The following is a 17,677-nucleotide window of genomic DNA, read 5'->3' as shown; positions in this document are numbered from 1 at the left end:
CAAGATTACTGGCACGGGTTGCCATGCCCTTCTCCAAGTAATCTTCCCAACCCAGGGATCGAACCCAGGTCTCCTGCACTGTAGGCAGATTCTTTACCACCTGAACCACCAGGGAAGCCCAAGAATACTGGAGTAGGTAGCCTAGCCCTTCTCCAGGGGATCTTCCCGACCCAGGAATCAAACCAGGGTCTCCTGCATTGCAGGCAGATTCTTTACCAGCTGAGCTACCAAGATAGTCCAGTTGCCACATGATCTAATACTCTTGAATATAGATCCAGAAAAGACAAAAATTCTAATATGAAAAGATATATGCACCCCAATGTTCACTGCAGCACTGTTCACAATAGACAAGACACGGAGGCAGCCTAAATGTCCATCAACAGAGAAATGGGTAAGGAAGATGCAGTACATATATACAATGGAGTATCACTCAGCCATAGAAAGAATGAAACAATGCCATGTGCAGCAACATAGATTGTCACACTGAGTGAAGTAAGTCAGACAAAGACAAACATCATGTGATATCATGTATTATGAAATCTAAAAAGAAAAAAATGATACAAATGAATTTAGTTACAAAACAGAAATAGACTCACAGACTCAGAACACAAAATTTATGGTTACCAATGGGAAAAGGTTGGAGGGAGAGATAAATTAGAAGGTTGGGATTTATAGATATAAGCTGAGTCACTTTGCTGTATGAAAGAAATGAACACAACATTGTAAATCAATAATACTTTGATAAAATTTTTTTAAATAAGCAGGAAAAAAAAAGCAGGCAGGAATTGAGGTTCCCTTTTTTTAAAAGGGAACTAATTGGAGTGAGATTTTATGTATTTGACCTTTTACCTAAAGGAATAAAGAAACATACAAAGGAAATTTCCACAATAATATCTGTAATGTTTTAAGTTCTTAAAGATTCTGGGTAATGGCCAAATGAGCTTGAGCATGGAAATTTATGAAATTTGTACAATGTACTGAAAAAACAACAATGATAACTATTTGAAGACATGGAAGAACAAACTAACTCAGGCAGAAATAAATCAAAGCTGAGAGAGCTCAGGCAGCAGATGAGCTGCAGGGAGTGCGATTTGCCTGCGCACAGCAGGGAGAAATCCCTAGGCCACTTGGCACAGAGAGCAGAAAGCCACAGTTTCACTGGCTGGAGAAGTCAGGGAACAGAGTTCAGAATCACAGAGCATCTGGAAGGTGAGCGGCTGATGCTGCTCTATTTCTTGACATATGTGGTAGTTCACTGATATTTGCTTTAGAAAAGTTATTAAGCCTTATATGTATATTTTGTACAATTTTCTGTGTGTTGATGTCAATGAAAAGTTAAAATAATTTTAAAAATTACCTCTTGGCTTAGTCGTATTGAGATTTTAAAAAAAGATAAAAACAAACGGATAAAAACAACCAAAAATCCACATATCTCTATTAAAGAACAAGAGTGTCTATAAAAATGACTATTCATTAAGCAAGTTGTAAAATAAGAAGACATCCTGGTAGTCTGAAAAAGCATTAATTAGATGGGTTTCATTCACTCAGTAGGTTTTCCTGAAATCTAAAGCATATGTTACTCTGCTTTCATAAAAACTATGAAAAGTCATTTAAAGAGTTAACCTGAAAGCTTTCAAAGAACTCTGTGTTTTTAATTACTTAGAAGACACTATTAAGGTACTTAACCAAATCAGCAACTCTAGGGAATCTGGAGAGGTCCTTTAGCATGCTTGAGGGATGAGTCTCTGTCATTGAATCAGACCTAGAAATCAACCTAAAGGATTATACACACTTGGTTCTTTGAGGGATCATGAGGAATTCAGTGGCTCCCTAAAGCTAACAAGAAAAGCAGCATTTTTTTACTGACGTTAATTTAGAATTGCTTTTATGACACCACAACCTTTTTCTATATCATTGCAAAAATATTTCTTTCTTAAAGGTATGCTCTAGCACAATCCAAAGTTAGCCTCTGAAGAAAGTCAGAACATTGCTATGAAGAAACTCTGCCTACAATAAACCAGAGACTACTTAATTTTTTAACCCTGATGAATTTGAAATTTCTACCATGGCACATAAAATCCATATGTGGAAACCTGGACTGAGTCAACTGACCTGAAGGAGCGCTTCCTCTTCCTTGAGGTGTGCCTGTTGCATGAAAACGTGGGGTTGTCCTGGTAACAGCTGTACTTTTTGCTGCTGTAACACGAGCAGAGGTCAATCTTTGTGTTATACGGAGACCCTTAGTCGTATGTACAGAAGTGGACTTTTGTGTAGTTTTAAGATTCTGTATAAGTAAAGATTTTGCTGGGGTGAATCTTTGGGTTGTTGGTGTGGTTGCAGAAGCATTTGCCATGAGGAGATTCTGAGCTGCTGTAGAGACAGTGTTTGATATTGGGGAATTCCAGGCTGTTGTGGCAGAACCATTTGCTGTGGAAGGTTTCTGAGGAGGTGATGGGACCTTTGTAGCTGGAACATTTACAGTGGTGTATGTCTGAGAAACTAGTGGGGGCTTTGTAGCTGAAGAATTTATTGTGATGAATTTCTCAGGAGTTGGTGGGGTTTCTGTAGCTGGAACATTTACAGTGGTGGGTTTCTGAGGAGTTGGTGGGGTTTCTGTAGCTGAAACATTGACAGTAGTGGGTTTCTGAGGAGTTGGTGGGGTTTCTGTAGCTGAAACATTCACTGTGGTGGGTTTCTGAGGAGTTGATAGGACTTTGGTACCTGGAACATTTACTTCAGTGGATTTTGGAACTGTTGGTGTGACATCAGTTTCTGTAGAAGAAAAATTTTATAATAAAAATAGGTAAATAATGCTGTCCAAGTTAAGATTTAGGAACCAATTGTTTGCTCTGACTCTTCTCTTTCCCCACAAAAATCTAACTATGACTTTTAGGAAACCAAGTATTCTCATGTCTTTCCCAAGGAACTGAAACGCTATATATTATCTTTGCTTTGAAATAAGTTGCACCTATAGGCAACTAAAGTGGATCTACACCAAAGTAATATTGAGATTCCTAAAACTGTTTTCTATTTGAAAAAGGAAATCAAAGTCAGAACTGGCAGTGATCTCATTCTTAATACCCCTCAAATAAAGAGTTTTTCTCATAAAGTGTCCTCTTTCCCTCATGCCAAGACCAAAGAAGAACAGGATGCAACCTTGAAGCAACAAAGATAAGCACAACAGAGTCACTTTTTTCCAAAGTGGTCAGGACATGTTAGTGACCTTGGGAACTTGTTTTGTTTCACTTCTCTTTTAAAGCAATAAATTCAATCAGACTACAGTAAATCCCTTTTCTCCTCTTGTGTTGGTTACCAACCTTAAACAGAAAAAAGTTTAGTTTCTCTTTGGATTTTAGGTGAGATAACAAATATCTGAAGTGCAGATTATTCTGAGAGTCACCAATCTAACATTAAAATTTTAGGTCTGTTTGACTTTGGGTTGCTGATCCAATCTCCCTCATAAGGCAGTACTGAGTAGTGTGTAAGCCTGTTTGACCAGATATTAGAGATTGCTGTCCACTTCTCTAAGCCTCAGTTTTCTCATCTGTAAAATGAATGAGTTTCCAAAAAGTTTTACTAATGAGGTGCCTGGAGATGGTTTTATTTTTATTCTGCTTAGAGTCCTGAAAGTTTTTGGAATCTCTTGGTTGAAAAATTTCATCACTTTGGGAAATTTTTCAGTCATTATCTCTTAGTATATTTCTTATGCTTCTCTCCCTCTCTCTCTTTCTCTCCTCTATTTTTTAAATCATAATTAGAACAGTCATATCTCAAATGTCTCTTAAATTTGGTCTGTATTTTACTTTCATTTTTCTCCTTGTTCTTCAGTTTTAAATAACCTTTCTTCCAGTTCCCAATACCGTCTCCTGCTATGTCCGAATTGCTGTTAAACCTGTCTACTGTACTGCTCAGATACTATATTTTCCCATTGAAGAATGTCTATTTTACTCCATTTTATAGACTCCAAATCTCTGTTGAAGTTCTCTATCTTTTCCATTAGTATCTTGAATATATTAATCACTTAAAATCCTTGTCTGCTAACTCAATTATCTAGATTTTTCTTATTTGCTTTTCATTTCTCCTAATTTGGTTATAATTTCTTGCATCTCTCCATATCTAATAATTTTTTATTATATACAATACATTGTATAAAATTCAGATGATATGATCTTCCAAAGGGAGGGTATCCTTTTCTGATAGGCAGATTGGTTTGCGGTGATCACATCCTCAGCCTATGAGGACTGAGCTGGGTTACAGTTTCCATATGACTCAGTCTACTTTTGCTGCTTGGAAGTGCATCTTTTTTCCTCAGCCCTGAGAGACTGTGGGAGATCCAAGTCTATTCTTCAGCAGTGCCCTCTCTCTCCACAAAGCTTCAAAATGAGCTTAAATGTTGTAAGAAGGACACTGACTGTATGTTTGATACAAGCCTGTTTTTGTGATGGGTTTGTTGTCCAAATACCATAAGCTTCAGGAAGATCTCATTTTGTACTTGTGGCAGCTTGGGGTCTAGCTCCCCAGTCTCACCTGCATTCCTAGAAATCAGCAAATGGCTCTTAGGAAAAACTGGGTCAGCATTTGAGGATTTCCATTTTCCAGTGTGTTATCCTAGCTAACCACAACTGCTGAGACCAATGGTCTTTTATCTGGTTCAAGATGGATCCTCAGGCTAGGTGCACATCAGAATCATTTGCCTTCATTCAGAATTTTAGTTCATTCAGCCCTAGTTATTCCCCTGAGGGAACAATTTTTGCCTTTAAAATATGGTTTAAAAAAAATCTACCCAGGTTTCGTAGTTATTGTCATGCCAGCATTGGCCTGCCATGACATCCTTGAGCATTACCATAGAGTTGTAAATTCTAGATAGCTGATTATTTAATAAAATAGGGGAAATAAATATGAATTGATCATATGGCTAAAATCTAAAATATCAAAATTTACTCACTTTAAATGAATTCAAACCATTAAATGAAATTTACACCTATCACGTCTTTACATCATAATAACCATTATCATTAATGGTACAGAGAACAAATGTGCGATATTACTAGGACAGTAAATTGGTACAGTTTCTTTTGAAACAATATTGGTAACATCTATCAAAAGTTTAAATGCATATATCTTTGATATTGTAATTACACTTCAAGGAATTTATTGCAAATAATGTATTTGCACAGATACAAGGAACACAATAATATTTACTGTAGAACTTTTTTTAAAATATTTTTTAAAAACTATAACAGATACTAAATTCCCTTCAATAGGAGACTGGTTAAGTAAATAATATATCCATATCATTAATATGATTTTTAAAAGAAATATGTGTATGTATATTTATTTCTTAGAATAAAATACAAAAATTTGTAAACAGTGGCTACTTCTGAGGATAGGACTAGAAGAGACTTTTGCTTTTCATTTTATATAATCATCAACATGGTTTTAACATTGTGTTGTGCTTAGTCACTCAGTCGTGTCCAACTCTCTGTGACCCCATGGACTGTAGCCCGCCAAGATCCTCTGTCCATGGGGATTCACCAGACAAGAATACTGGAGTGGGTTGCTATGCCCTCCTCCACAGGATCTTCCCAATCTATGGATCAAATCCAGGTCTTCTGCATTGCAGGTGGATTCCTTACTGTCTGAGCTACCAGGGAAGCCCAAGAATACTGGAGTGGGTAGCCCATCACTTCCCCAGGGGAACTTCCGAACCCAAGAATCAAACTGAGGTCTTCCGCATTGCAGGTGGATTCTTCACCAACTGAGCCACCTGGGAAGCCTGGTTTTAACATTACTTCATAATATTCATGTATACCACTTATATGAAAAAACTACTATTAATAAGCAATGCTATTTAAAAACCATGCTAATACAATTCAAGTATAATTATAAAAGTAATTATTTGTTTGAATTATACTGGCATTTGAATATGATACTGCTTAAATAAATGCCACCTCCTAGGAAAGTTCTAGAAATGTAAACAAGAGAGCATTGTCAATAAGACAGAAATTCTGGAGGCAGAAAACAATACAATTCAATGAAGTCAACAGGTGGGCAAGAGTTTCTCTTTGTTGTCACAACATATAAGATCATTATTTAGATCTCTCAGTTCAATCTAAGATTTCCTCTCAATTAAATAAACCACTTTATACACTTTTTTAAAAAACAAGAATATATCTATATTAACTTATTGAAAGTAACATGGTAAGAAACAGCAAATATAAGCTAATTCACTAAAAACATGAGGCATATATGTGTGCATATATATATATATATAATTATACATCTCCATCCTACTCTGCAGTTCAAGCCGTAAAGAGTCCATCTGCAATGCAGGAGACACAGGAGACATGGGTTTGATCCTTGGGTGAGGACAATCCCAAGGAAATGGCAACCCACTTCCTTGCCTAGAAAATACCATGGACAGAGAAGCCTGGTGGCCTGTAATCCATAGGGTCGCAAAGAGTCAGACATGACTGAGTACGCACATACTTGCACTATTATATATGTACAGATATTCACAGAGGTCATGTGTGTATTATTTGTATTTTACCATATGGTGGCTCAGCAGTAAAAGAATCTGCCTGTAATGCAGGAGAAGTGGAAACTCGAGTTTGATTCTTGAGTTGGGAAGATCCCCTGGAGAAGCAAATGGCAACCCATTCCAGTATCCTTGCCTGGGGAATCCCATAGACAGAGGAGTCTGGCAGGCTACAGTCCATGGGGTTGCAAAGAGTAAGATACAGTTAAGCAACTAAGCAACAGCAGCAATAACATATGTTCTCCACATCAGTGCTTCTTCCTTTTTGGAAGTCATAGACCCCCTCGTAGAGTCTATTCCCCAGAAAAATGCAAATATGCTTAAGTACAACACTTTACATTCATTTCTCAGGGAGTCTGTATACTCTCTGAAGCCCATATACAGACCCAAGTGTAAGAACAAACAGAATTGTAACTTTGCAAATGGATTACCTCTACACTGAGGTAGGGGGCCACTCCACTCTCCTTGGTCATCTTTTACAGTACAATAGATAGAGCTCTCTCCATGTAGGGTGAAGCCTTCCATACATTTATATGTTACAGATTGTCCATATGCATAACTGTTTTGTTTCTCTTGAATCATTCCATGGTCAACTTTTGGTGGTTCTGGACATAAAATTTCTTTTAAAACATCATAACATATGTTAAGTTAATTAAATCCCCAAGATAATTTCATAAACAAGATTAAAATATGTTAAATATTTTATTAAAAAAATAAAAATATACCATTCTTTTTAAATTAAACATTTCATCTCAGAGAAAGCAAGGCAGAGGCTTCCATTTAAGGAGTAAAAGGACTTGAGTTTAAACCTAAGATGTACCCTCCTTAGAGCAGAGAAGAGGGCTCTGCTTTTGATTCCAGGGAGAAACAATACCGAATGAAAGAGCTGGGAATGTAAGTGGCATGCATGGGAAACAGAAATTTTGGATAGAGCAAAAGATTTTAAAAGTGAAAATTAGACTTTGATTTTCAGGATAAAATTTTTAAAGCATGTGTTGACTCTTGGCCTTTTATTTGAAGTAAATCTTACTGAGCAGCTGAATTTGTAAAACAAATACAAGCAAAGTATTGATTGTTATATTATAAAAAGAGGCCTCTCCCTGGCAGCTCCCCTGATTCAGTGGTTCCACATTCTCTAGAGACATGAACCTGTTTTTCTTGTCTTTTTTTTTTTAAGCAAGAAAGCAATGTGATCACATGGGGACGTCAAATTACATCAAATACTCTTAAGTACCCAGACAATACTAGCTATTTATGAATTACTTTTAGGCCACTGATCAAAGCAAGGGACAAAAACAAGCTAATCTGATTTACACTGGGCTGAGTGGGTATTGACAACACACATTACAGCAGTTCAGTCCCAGCAGTTTCTGAGCATCTAATACATACTGGTCATTGCTCTATAAATAGAAGTATAACCAAGTAAGATACAGTTCCTCTGTCTTAAACTATAGTGGAAAGAGACATTCAAAGAGATCATTTCCATACGAAATGGTGAGGATTATCATAGAAGCACGCGCAGTGGTGTGGAAAGAACGAACAGTTACAGTCAGGGAAAGCTTCGAGGAGAAATTCGCGAGCAAACTCTTAAAAAATAAAATAAAAGGGGTAGGGGGCGCTGAAGGGATTTCCTGGCAAAGGCAGTATCGTAAGAAATGATGCAGGGACATGAAGAAGTCTGAGGTATCCAGACAACCTCAGCAGTTTGTGAAGGAGGAGGGTGAGACGTAAAGTGTGGAGAATTGGATAGACCGTGGCTAGACTTGTACACTGTATGCAGGGGTTTAGACCTGGTGCGCTGGACGTGATGAGGAGATACTACCAAGTCTCTTTCAAGAAGGGAAGAGACCAGTCACATTTGTGTTTCAGATGCATGACAGGGTAGAGGCTGGATAAAACACTAAAGGGGTGTGAGAATGGAGGCTGGAGGCCACTGCAGTCAGCATCACTTGAGCAAGTGGAGCTCCTGCCTAGCTCCCACATGGAAAGGCCACGCTCTTGCCCTCCTCTGGGTGTGCCTCTCTCTATTAGATGGGGAATCTGCAGGGCTGAGATAGTATGCTCAATGACAGCTCCTCCCCACCCCATTCTAAATCACGCTCCAGGAACTGGTGCCCAGAACTCCCTGGGCCAACACTCCTTTCAGGCCTTCTCCCTGTCCATATTCTTGACAATAGTCTATACTGCTGATGTGTCCACCTTTAGGCCAGAATTCAATGGAGTGGGGCTAAGGGTTATAGGGGATATGATTTGGGTGTGTAGATTGAGCTATCCATTTACAGGCATCAGAGACCCCTCACAGTGCAAGAAGGGGGCACCAACTTGAGAATGGATGAATCTTAGATTAGGGACCTCCATTTATACTCTTGTCCTATGCCCTGAAAATGTTAGAAATAGCTCTTATTGCAAAGTCTAAATGAAAGCTAGTAAACCATATTAAAAGTGTTATATATAGAAGATAATACAGGTTTGAGAAATATATTAAGGAGATAAAGGAAAAAATATTTGGTGATTATAAGTGAGAGGTTAAGATAAAGAGAGGGGACTGGAATGACAGATATTATAGAGCAGCAACTGATTCTAGGCTAGTGTGTACTAGCAGTCAACTAAAATTATTTTTGAAAAGAAAATATTGGCAGAGAGATAGGAAAACAGGTGTTTCTGACATTGAGGCTTTCTTCAGAGGTGAACAAGTATCACCTGTGATTGGCGTATGACCGAGGAAAAGTTCTGAATAAGTCCATTGTTCCTTCCTTCTTTAGATCCACACCTCCATATCCACATTCACAAAGGGACATCAATGCTGCCTCATGTGCTGATAAAAGCCCAGAGTGCATACTTGAGATATGCTGTGTGCTCAGTTGAGGTCAAAAACCTCATTGCTTAAGAATTTATACTTTCTACTTGAAGTCTTTGGTGGAAAGTCTACATTAGGAGAAGTAGGGCTTTAATAGGGATAGTTGAAGACATGGGGTTGCTGAATGAAAAGGGCTCTTTCCCACAGAATACAGATGTCAGTGATTGCAGAGTTGCAGAGCCAGGTAAGAGAGTCAGAGTGAAAAATACGAACATCAGGAGTTTTACCACAGAATTGAAGATATTAGACAGAGAGCAGGACCTGGACTAGCTGTAAGCAAACACAAAGAGAAACTGGGTTTGCAGCACAAAAGCTCTTCTGTGCTGGAATGCATGCTTGGTGTACACATTTCTGTGAAACTCATGACAGCAGTTGCTTGTAAATATGTTGGCCTCAACTGGGAGACTGCTTGTCCAGACTTTGTGACAAGTTGTTGCCTCTGTCAGAAAAAAAGATACTGTCTAGCTCCTGCTTGCTTTCCATATTCGCTTTAGTATCAGTTACAGCATTCCTAACTGGATGACATAGGAAAGGTGATGGTAGGTAGTAAGGATGGATATTTGAAAATAATAATGAAAAAAAGGAAGAAATAGTAGATATAGGAGGTGGGGCCCAAGGTGGGTGTGGCAAGAGCAAACTCCTTGTTGGCAAGGCTTCATTTCATTTGTCTTGTTATCAGTTGACCCCACACATTCCCTACCAGACAGCATGACGCTTGTTAAATTACACTACCTCTACTCAAGTTTCCTGCTCTTAATAACACCAAAACTTGAAATGAGCAATAATTTCAATGAGGATGAGAGAAATAAAGCCTACTTTTTAAAACACTGCACATATATACTCCTCTGTTTTCAGGAGACATATGTCTCTAATGCACATATATTTAACTTGATATACCCTTTTAGGAAACTAGCCTCTGTGCCCTCTTCCCTCTTGAGAAGACAGAATTTTCAAGTGCAGATATTTCTTCATTACGATATATGCTTATTTCTCTAAAGATAAAAGTATTTCATGGTTTAAAACATTTCAACATAATTAGCTCAGTTAACAATCCTTAAAGGAATCTAGTGTAAGGTAACACTAGGTCTTAGAAGAATGATGGGCTTGAAATCAAGAGGTCTGGGTTAAGTGCCTACTTTGGCCACTTATTTTGGCATATAGGGTCAAGTCGTACAGACCTTTTAATGAATAGTATTTTAACCACCAAAAAATTAAAAATTATGAAGGAGGGGAAAAAAATCCCAAATCTATTTTATTTGACTGTTAGAAGGAATGATAAGATAATAAATGACCAAGCACAATATAAACCTTAGTTAATTTTTAATCCTTTATCCTCATGGTTAATAAATTAAGACATATTACTAATAGAGTTATATAAACTAGGCAAAACATTCACACATTGGAAGGTGAGGGTACTACAAACATATACTGACGGTAATTCTAAAGAGCAAAAAGCAATTTATCATTGATTATTCAGTCCCACAGCAGAGTGCTTAGATTTTTTCAGTCTTACCTTGGCATTCTGGAAATTCATTAGTCCACCCAACAGTATTTCCCACAGGAGCACAGAAACTAAAAGTTGCACCAACTAATTTGTATCTAAAATAATGAGGGAAGAAAAAAAACATTAAGTTCCACTCACACATATTTGACTTCCCTTAAATCCTTCAGAATAGCGCCTTACAATATTTGTTACACCAGTAGATAGAGACAAAACAATAGTTGATAAAAGCTCATTTGGCAGTTTAAAGGAAAAGAAAAAATTATATCTAAAAGGGTGACATCAAAGATAAAAAAGTGTAAGATAAGCAAAATATTTTTTATTTGGGTAAGGCATATGTTAGAAAATATTAAAATATTTTAAAACATTTTTAAAGAATACAGATGCTTAAATCTTTTCTATTTCTGAGTTATAAAAGATCAATACAGATTCCATAGAATAGTAGAATGTACTTATATTTAAAGGGTTCAAAGTATCCCCAGATTTGTTATTAATGATCCAAATATCTGTGTTTAGTACAGGAGACAAATGATACTGGTAGCTTTATAAATAACAGGGACACACACACAGAATAAAATATCATAGTCCAATTTACAGATATTAAATGAGAAAATGAATATAAAGCTTTTAGCAGCACTTGAAACACTGATAATCCTCAATGATAATACTCCTTTCCCATACATAGAGGACTCACAAAAGATCTTAGGTCAGAATGATATTTTTACACTAGGAATGATTATTTTTAACCCTTGATATCTTATAACGGATTGTTCACGTACAAAGAAAACAAACAAATGCAAACTCATTATTTAGGTAAAGACTGGTTTCAACACTGAAAAGATTTAATTTCTCCAAGGATCATCAACTTATCACAAGTTTTTTCATCTACAAGTCACAGTTAAAACTTTATAATGAAATCTAGTGATTGAGAGAATTTTGGTGGTATTATAAGAAATATTCCTTTCTTGCCCCATTTTACTAACTTTAACTGCAATGAATTCATCATTGAGCAGAGGGTGGTTTTATTGCTTGTCACAAATCTAAAAGTTTCTATCTTAAATTCTAATTTGTCTTTCCAGTTGTTAAATATAGTGTTTCATATGCTCAGACTTACCCTGCGTTACATGAAAAATAGATGGTTGCACCAAGTAGTATGTCAGTTGTTATATTGACATGACCATTTTCTATTTCTCTAGGCTTAGGACATGATTTTTCTAGGAAAGAATATAAATTTATTTTTTTCATTAAATTATCAGGCACGTCTATGCAAATTCACCATCTGAACCATTGCTATTACTTATCCAACTATTTAAATTGTACCTTCATTTTATCAGTTTCAAGAAAGCAAGGTATTAGTCCATGGGGTCGCAAAGAGTCAAACACAACTGAGCAACTTTCACTTTCTTTAAAATATACACTTAAGTCATTTTGCGCTATGTTAAATCACTTCAGTCACATCCAACTCTGTGCGACCCTGTGGACTGTAGCCTGCCAGGCTCCTCAGTCCATGGGATTCTCCAGGTAAGAATACTGGAGTGGGCCATTTCCTTCTCCAGGGTATCTTCCCGACCCAGGGATCGAACTCACATCTTTTAAGTCTCCTGCATTGGCAGAAGAGTTCTTTACCAATATTGCATTTTTAGGTAACCTTAAACTAAATTTAATCATAGGTTAAAGGTTTTTCCAGTGGTCATGTATGGATGTGAGAGTTGGACTATAAAGAAAACTGAGCACTGAAGACTTGATGCTTTTGAACTGTGGTGTTGGAGAAGATTCTTGAGAGTCCCTTGGACTGCAAGGAGATCCAACCAGTCCATTCTAAAGTAGATCAGTCCTGGGTGTTCATTGGAAGGACTGATGTTGGAAACTCCAACACTTTGGCCACCTGATGCGAAGAGCTGACTCATTGGAAAAGACCCTGATGCTGGGAAAGATTGAGGGCAGGAGGAGAAGGGAATGACAGAGGATTAGATGGTTGGATGGCATCACTGACTCAATGGACATGGGTTTGGGTGGAGTCCGGGAGTTGGTGATGGACAGGGAGGCCTGGGGTGCTGCGGTTCACAGGGTCGCAAAGAGTCAGACACGACTGAGCGACTGAACTGAACTGAAACCTTAAATGTGAAATCAGTGAGCAAAGTAATATTTCTGGCTCACAAGTATTTAGTTTGCCTAATTTAAAACAAATTGGTTCTAATGGTTCATTTAAGAAACATTCTAAATAATAATATGTACACATAGACTTCTGCTATGAGTGAAGGAAGAAACATCATTTTCCCCAAACACCATATGATTAAGATTACTCTTTAAAACCATACTCACTTTTACAAAATCTATCAGGTTTGGACCACACAAAATTCTGAAGACAAGTTATGCTTCCTGAAAGAGAAGGGTCCCTTATGTAGCCCTGACGGCACTCATATTCCACAGTGGTACCTTCTGGGAAATAATTCTGTTGGCTATAAGACTTTTTGAGAGATGCAAAAAGTAGCCTGGTTGGAACATCACAGCTACCTAAAAGTATTAACAAAACAACAACAACAACAAATGAGTATCACTTGCTGTTATAATCGATGTCTAATTATCTGGTCCTTAGATCACTCTTTATCTGTATTTCTTTGTACATAGTATTCATATTAATGTCACTATGGCATTGATAGTGTATCAGCATATTCACATATAAATTTTCATTCCCTAATTACTAGAGCCCTGTGAAGTAGATTTGGTACACCAAAGTCACTATGTCCACAATTCAGAAAATGTAACTTATTTCAGTCACCTGGCATCATTCTGGCATTGACTCAATGAAGGCCAATTCCCTTACCCTGTCCCATGTATCATAGGGATAGATAAGAACCAGCATTTCCAGATCCCTGGGCTAGTGTCCTGGACAATAATAATAGTTAACAATGATAGCTAACATTTATTGAGTACTTGTAAATGTATTACACATGTAAACTCATTTAATCCTCAGGACAACCTATGGAGGCAAGGATCAGATGAGCCAATGGAGCACATGAAGTATTTAAAAACTGGAATCATCTAGACAAATGCAAATTTATAGTGGCATCATATAGTGTAAGGGGCATTAGATCTATGATCAACAGACTCACTGGCTCTTCTGCATAAGGAGCTCCTGATCCCAAGGAAATTGTTTAACTGGGAGTTGCTTTCTCAACTGTAAAGTGTGGATAAGTCCTTAACTAACCTCAGGGAGTTGTTTGAAGAATTAGACAAAGTAGTCTATGCAGAATAACTCTATTCAGTTGTAAACACTAAAGCGTGATACATGTGTAGAGACATGTCCTTCAACCTCCTGCCTTGGGATCATGGATAAATAAAAACAAAACGTTAACACTGATTTCACACCTGATTTCAAAAAGTACTGTGGCAGTTTCTATGTTCACTGTAGTTTCTATTGCTCCAAGTTGTTCAAACACAGGAATTAAATTTTTATTTTTACTTGTACATGTCAAGGCTAAACTAGGGCAATGACTATAAAGATAGATTTATATTTAAAGATTGAGAATTTTTAAAAATATCACCACAGAGTTGTACTGGGCAAATCCTACAGAGGACTCTCTTATGTGTCTCAAGGTAACTACCAAACATAGTTATAGATAATTTACTCCCTAAACAGTACCTATTGTTTATTTTCGCTATTAATCAGTTCAAGAGTTACACTGTTAGGAAAAAAAAATAAACCTGTTAATGAAGAGCAGGACCTATTCCAGGAAGTAATGCCATCAATTAGCTAGATTGTGAATTGCCAACAGGTATGCCCAGGTGATTAATAATGCTAGAAAACTATCAATTACCAGTCATTCCAAAGAGGGATAAAATTAAACTTAAGAAACATTCCATTCCCATAACTTTTCTAAAATGAAATGAAGAACTTACGATTACAAAATTCTGCAAGCTCTGACCATTTATTATTCTCACAGATCACTGAGTCTGCCTTGCCAGGAACTTTTACAAAGCCTCTGTTACATTTGTAGGTTACTGTTCTTTTTTCAGGAAAACTTGTAAGACCTCCCAAAGCTGCTTGGGCATTAGGCACATCTGGGGGAAGGCTGCAGTCACCTAGGAAGGAATAAACAAAACTGAAGGAAATACCACTTTTCAATTCATAGCAACATTCTATTCCAAGACAAATAAGGGAGGCAGCAAAGGCTTTTGATGCCTACATATTTCCATCCAGTGCTGAGCTGACACATCAAGAACTTGCAAGGCTTCCTGTCTGTCAATTAACTCAAAACTAAAAGAAATTCCTGCCCCTCGTTATCATATACATAGAGAGAGAGAGCTTTAGAGTTTCACAGAGATACTGTTTCGAGGCACACAATACAGACAGACGCCCCCTTGGAACGTTACACCTGGAGGAGACGACGCACAAACTTGTAGTGCCAAGTCTGTGCACGACTGGACCCTGTGGTGGTCAACGATCTGGCTTCCCAACCTTAAGGAGACGCGAAGGATTCACTCTCTTCGACCTCTGCCTGTCTTTTTGGCTTCTCCATGTTTGCCCCCTCTCCCCGCGAAGGCTCACTCCTAAAACCCTGCCAGCTGGGGTCCAGCATAGTAAACCTCCTAGTGGCAGGTGAGCAGCGAAGAGCCTCTTTCCGTTCCCAGGGATCGTGCCAGTAGGAGGGCTGACCCTTACAGGTGGAGGATTCCAGGAACGATTAGGGATGCCCACGTGGCTCACCCGCCGCGTTCCGCGGACTCCTCGGCTGTCGTGCCGACGACCTCCACCCCCTCCACCCTGCCCGAAGGTTGAGCCGCAGGGCTGGGCTTTCGGCCCTGGACCCCCACTCACCCGACGCAGCCGGAGGACGCAGGAGTAGCAGCAGCAGCTGCGGGCCCAGCCCGCCCAGGAGGCTCAGCACCGCGCGGGCGCGCGGGCGCACGGGACTCATGGCGCGCAGGGACGGGGACCCGGCGTGGGCCTCCGCGGTGAAGACACAGCGGGCTGAAAACCCGAGCTGAAGTCGGGGCAGCGCTCTGAAGTTAAGCAATAACAGTTAGATTAGCGCCCTGGGCGGGGCCGGGGCTCTGACTCACCAAAGGACTGAGAACGAGATGAGTGGGCGAGGGCTTTTCTCACACCAGGTGCTGGGCGGAGTAAGGGCGGGAGCCCCATCTTCACGGGCCCTTGGGATCCGAAAAAGAGGAAAAAGAGGGGCCCCGGGCAGGGAAAGCAGCTCGTCGGCGCCGGACGCTGGGACCCTTGCTTTCTCTTTGCTAGGGTGGGGCCTGCTATGAGCCGCCGAGTGGAAATGTAAATATCTGCTTTCTTACGTAAACAAAATAATGGGGGGAAAGGAGGCCAGAGGAATGGTTAAGCGGCGTAGGTAGGCGTTCCTCCTCCCGGAATCTGGATTAGTTTAAGTGTTAATGAAGCGCATTTGAGTGCGGCAAAGCTGAGCGGTAGGTGCGGCAGGCTTGGAGTTTTCCCCGGGAGCTGAGAAACAGGACCCACCCAGGGACCTGGCGTCTTCAACTTGGAGGTCTGTCAAGTGGCAACAAGAAGATGAGAGGGAAGAACCACCGCGTGCTGTCTCCTTGAACATTCTGTAATCTGAAAACAGCAAACGGGAAACCATCCGAGAAAACAGGTCGAGAAACAGCAGGGAGTGAACAGTGTTCTTAGCATGTCTGCATGAGAATCGCTTTCATCGCCAGGGGTATTCCTTATAAACCAAGGACACCTCTTGGATTCTACTTAGGGACTGCTGTAGTGTGACTGCAAGTAGAAAGTCACCGTCCTGTGCTGTAAGCATGTGTCGGCTGGGAGAAAGTTGTAAAAACAAAAACGGAGCGCTCGAAAGCTAAATAGTAAGAGGGTGGATTTTAAGAGGAAACTGTTAGAAAAACCTTAAGTATATGCCAGAGATTTGCCAGGGTGGCCACACCTTAAAATGACATGGGGATGTTTTTAAAATCCAAATGTTCAAGTTACACCTGAAGTTAAAATCCCTGGAGATGGGACCGGGAGGACATCAGGATTGTTTAAAGCGCTCTGCGTAGTTCTACTTTGCAGCCAGGTTGAGAACCACAGAGCTATGACAGTGCTGGTCAAAAACACCAAAGGACATTGATGAAAGGGTCAGTTATTCAACCTTCCTGGGAACAACTCAGAACATATTTCCCTTCAATAGTTTAACTGAGCTGGTTAGCAGAGTCCTAGCCTGGGTTTCCTATCCCCCCAGACCCTTTACCTGATTAAATGAAATCCCCAACTTGAAATTATGCCTTGGTCCGCCGACCAGCTGTGGAGTCCATGCCTCTTATCCTTTCCTAAATGCTTTCTGACCACTCTTTATTGGTTAGTGTGAGCTTTACAAGGAGGAAAACAACAGTTTCAACAACAGTATTTTCTCTGACTCATGCTTACTGTACTGAACACAACTCTGTGTCACCCAGTGCTAGGACCATTCCAGGAAAGGAACTCCTATAGGCTTTCATTGAAGCCAATTAGTATTAAAACACCTTAGAGTTTTAAGAGTTTAAAACACCCTTTCCCCTTCACCTTAGAAGGGGAAGGGAGTGCTTTTAAAACCAACTAATGTGATCCTCAAACTTGATATCAAAATACCTTATTTTTACTTCCATATTTGGCATAAAATCACAAAGTGTATAAGGGCTCAGAGTGTTTTAGAAGTTATACCAGATCTTCATTTATTTTTCCAAGAGCCTCCCTTGACTTTAACTACCACTCCCTTTTGCTACACCATCATAGGCAGGTAGTGTACATTCCTGCTTGAGCTCATAGAAGTGG

The 17,677-nt window shown here is 39.2% G+C and overlaps 1 protein-coding gene across 8 annotated transcripts in view; it reads right to left on the bottom strand.

The window, feature by feature from the left end:
• The window catches only part of CD55 (CD55 molecule (Cromer blood group)), a 28,643-nt gene extending 11,429 nt beyond the window's left edge, over positions 1 to 17,214 (bottom strand). For 3 of the 8 annotated variants that reach the window (XM_070384617.1, XM_070384618.1, XM_005891639.3), the window contains exons 1-8: positions 15,716 to 15,954; positions 14,797 to 14,979; positions 13,219 to 13,410; positions 12,011 to 12,110; positions 10,909 to 10,994; positions 6,970 to 7,158; positions 2,722 to 2,772; positions 2,113 to 2,196 (exon numbers count right to left, since the gene is read on the bottom strand). In XM_070384617.1, coding sequence (XP_070240718.1) covers positions 2,113 to 2,196; positions 2,722 to 2,772; positions 6,970 to 7,158; positions 10,909 to 10,994; positions 12,011 to 12,110; positions 13,219 to 13,410; positions 14,797 to 14,979; positions 15,716 to 15,815 — 985 coding nt within the window. In that variant the 5' untranslated portion in view covers positions 15,816 to 15,954. The other 5 variants (XM_070384615.1, XM_070384616.1, XM_070384613.1 and 2 more) reach the window with 4 other exon arrangements.
• Positions 17,215 to 17,677: the final 463 nt, after the last annotated feature.

The sequence above is a fragment of the Bos mutus genome, chromosome 16 (assembly GCF_027580195.1).
Source record: "Bos mutus isolate GX-2022 chromosome 16, NWIPB_WYAK_1.1, whole genome shotgun sequence".
Lineage (NCBI taxonomy): Eukaryota > Metazoa > Chordata > Mammalia > Artiodactyla > Bovidae > Bos > Bos mutus.
This window is presented reverse-complemented; position numbering and strand designations above follow the sequence as displayed.